This window comes from Emiliania huxleyi (assembly GCF_000372725.1).
Source record: "Emiliania huxleyi CCMP1516 chromosome Unknown EMIHUscaffold_2074, whole genome shotgun sequence".
Classification (NCBI taxonomy): Eukaryota; Haptophyta; order Isochrysidales; family Noelaerhabdaceae; genus Emiliania; species Emiliania huxleyi.
The window spans coordinates 1,079-3,209 of record NW_005200531.1 but is presented as its reverse complement, the minus strand read 5'-3'; the positions used below and the strand labels follow the sequence as shown (position 1 = coordinate 3,209).

The 2,131-nt window shown below is 61.9% G+C and overlaps 1 protein-coding gene across 1 annotated transcript; it reads right to left on the bottom strand.

Annotated features, from left to right (window-relative positions):
* Nucleotides 1-11: 11 nt before the first annotated feature.
* EMIHUDRAFT_254065 (hypothetical protein) lies at nt 12-685 on the bottom strand (the record flags this gene model as incomplete). The annotated part of the gene is made up of 2 exons (XM_005781065.1): nt 12-322; nt 400-685. 2 exons carry the CDS (start codon nt 683-685, stop codon nt 12-14), a joined length of 597 nt encoding a protein of 198 aa, XP_005781122.1.
* Nucleotides 686-2,131: the final 1,446 nt, after the last annotated feature.

Genomic DNA, 2,131 nt, shown 5'->3' with positions numbered 1-2,131 from the left:
CGCCGTTATGGTTAGAGCACTGGTCCGCGCGCAGCTCCAAGGCCAAAGAGAAAGGAGCAGTCACTAAGTTCCCGGAGCTCTGAAGTCGGCGGTTTCCCTCCCGCGGCGCCATTCTGCGCCTTCAGCTCCTCGAGGATTGCCGCGAGGATAACCCGCTCGTCGGGAGGGATCCTGGTCTCGCTCTCCACCTTGGCCGAAGACTTCTGTTCTCTGTGAGCATGGTACTTCAGGTAGGGCCTCCAAAAGGCGGTGTAGAGTACAAGCATGGTGAGTGCAAACGAGACGAGGTGGTCCAGAAAGGCTGAGATGGTGAACTCCTGCCCTCTGACAAAGACCGACCCAGAGGTCGAACTTCCGCCTTTGACGAGGTTCATGGCTGCCAAGGGGGCAGGGGTGAACTTAGAGTGGCAACGGGGCAGCCGCGGCTGCGGGAAGGGCGATCGTGTCCATCTTTCATGCGGCCGGCGCCTGGCTTGATGAAGCTGTCTGTGAACGACGCGATCAGCTCTTCGAAAGCAATGCCGACGGCAACGCCAATGGCAAGCTCGATGATGTTGCTTTGGCAAATAAAGTCAACCCAGCCGCCCCAGAACCGGCCGCAGCACGATCGCGTGCCGCTAAGACACTTTGAGCAGCAGCCCGCGTCCTCGGCCGCTTCGTCAGAACCACATCCCGAGCACGGCATATACACACATCGCGAACCGGACGGAGGGCCCAAAATTCCGCGTTCATTATCTCTTTTCGCCACCGACACCGCAACCGCACCGCGCCCGCCTTCGAACATAGATCTAGAAACTTGAGCACTTGAGCACTGGATAGGGTCGATTCCGCATGGTACGGGAGGACCCCTCGATCGTCTCGCCCTCCCTCACTGGTGTGTTCATTGGGGGGGGTCATAACAAACACGGTACAGGATCGAGGTGCACGCTGCCAGAGCAGTGTCGTCCCCCCTCTCCCCGACGGCGATGGCGGTGTGACCGATCGAGCTACAAGAGGAGCTTGTTCAGCAGGATCCGGGATAGTTAGTCCGATGCACTACCTCACTGGGCCTGAGACCATCAACGACAGCATCCCGTCACCCCTCCGGATTTGTGTGGGGTCGAACCACTCCGGGATGGGCAAGCCCATTGTTGTAACGTCAGCTCGCAGACGACCGAGCACCGGGATAGGATCGGTTCGACATGGACCCCTACATACTTGTCCTTCCTTTCCGGAACCCGAACGAACGAAGGTGGGTGGGTGGACTGCTGACTGGCTGGGTTTGTTTGTTTGCGTGCGATGAGGAGAGGGACTCCGAATGGACGGAAGGTATCCTCGGGCGGGGTTAGTGCCTGCGCAAGAGAACTGCGACGTATCGGTCTCATACTAGCACCCCTCGCGAGCCGATGTATGCATTGTTTTTTGGTGTTTTGCATCTATGCATCTATCTCTATCTATCTTCTGGCTGGCCCAGCGAGGCTGTTTGTTGCGGGGCACGGCGGCGGGGCGCTCCTCCAAACTCCGTAGAGCAGAAAGTGGCCGCGTGTTTGGCGAGGGCGCGGTGCGGCTTGCATCGTGGCGTGCCGAGGTATTTCTCTTGGCCTTGCGCGAGGTGAGCGTCTTGGGGGCACCTCGCCCTTTCGCGAAGATGTTATATATTAATGTCCGCAAGTGCGCATTCAAGTCGTCGGCCACCCGCCCGTCCCCGTTGACCACCCGACGCCTACAAGCCGGCGACCAGCGCGACGAATGATGCCGGCCCGCCCGAGGACCACACGCTCGCGCCGGACCGCCGGCGACCAGGCGCGTGGTGCCGCGCCAAACCTCGGCTCTTGTCTGCGAGCGCGCTGCCCTGGGGGGGTTCCCGGCCCGTTCGCACACCGCGCGCGCCACGCCGGCGCTCACGTGTGCACTGATATAGTTCCTCACCATCCACCAAGAGCTGACCACGACAGCGGTCGCCCTCATCCAGGCACCCGCCCTCGGCCGCGGCGGCGCCCTGACGTACCCGAGGCGGCCGCGGCCCAAGGGATGGTGCGCCGGCGTCGAGCTCTCCGCGCCCCGCACGGCCGTCGGTATCAATGAGTACTTGCACGCGTTGTCGCACCGCGAGCACGGCGCCGTCAGGCGCGCCTAGCAAGAGCAGCCGCAC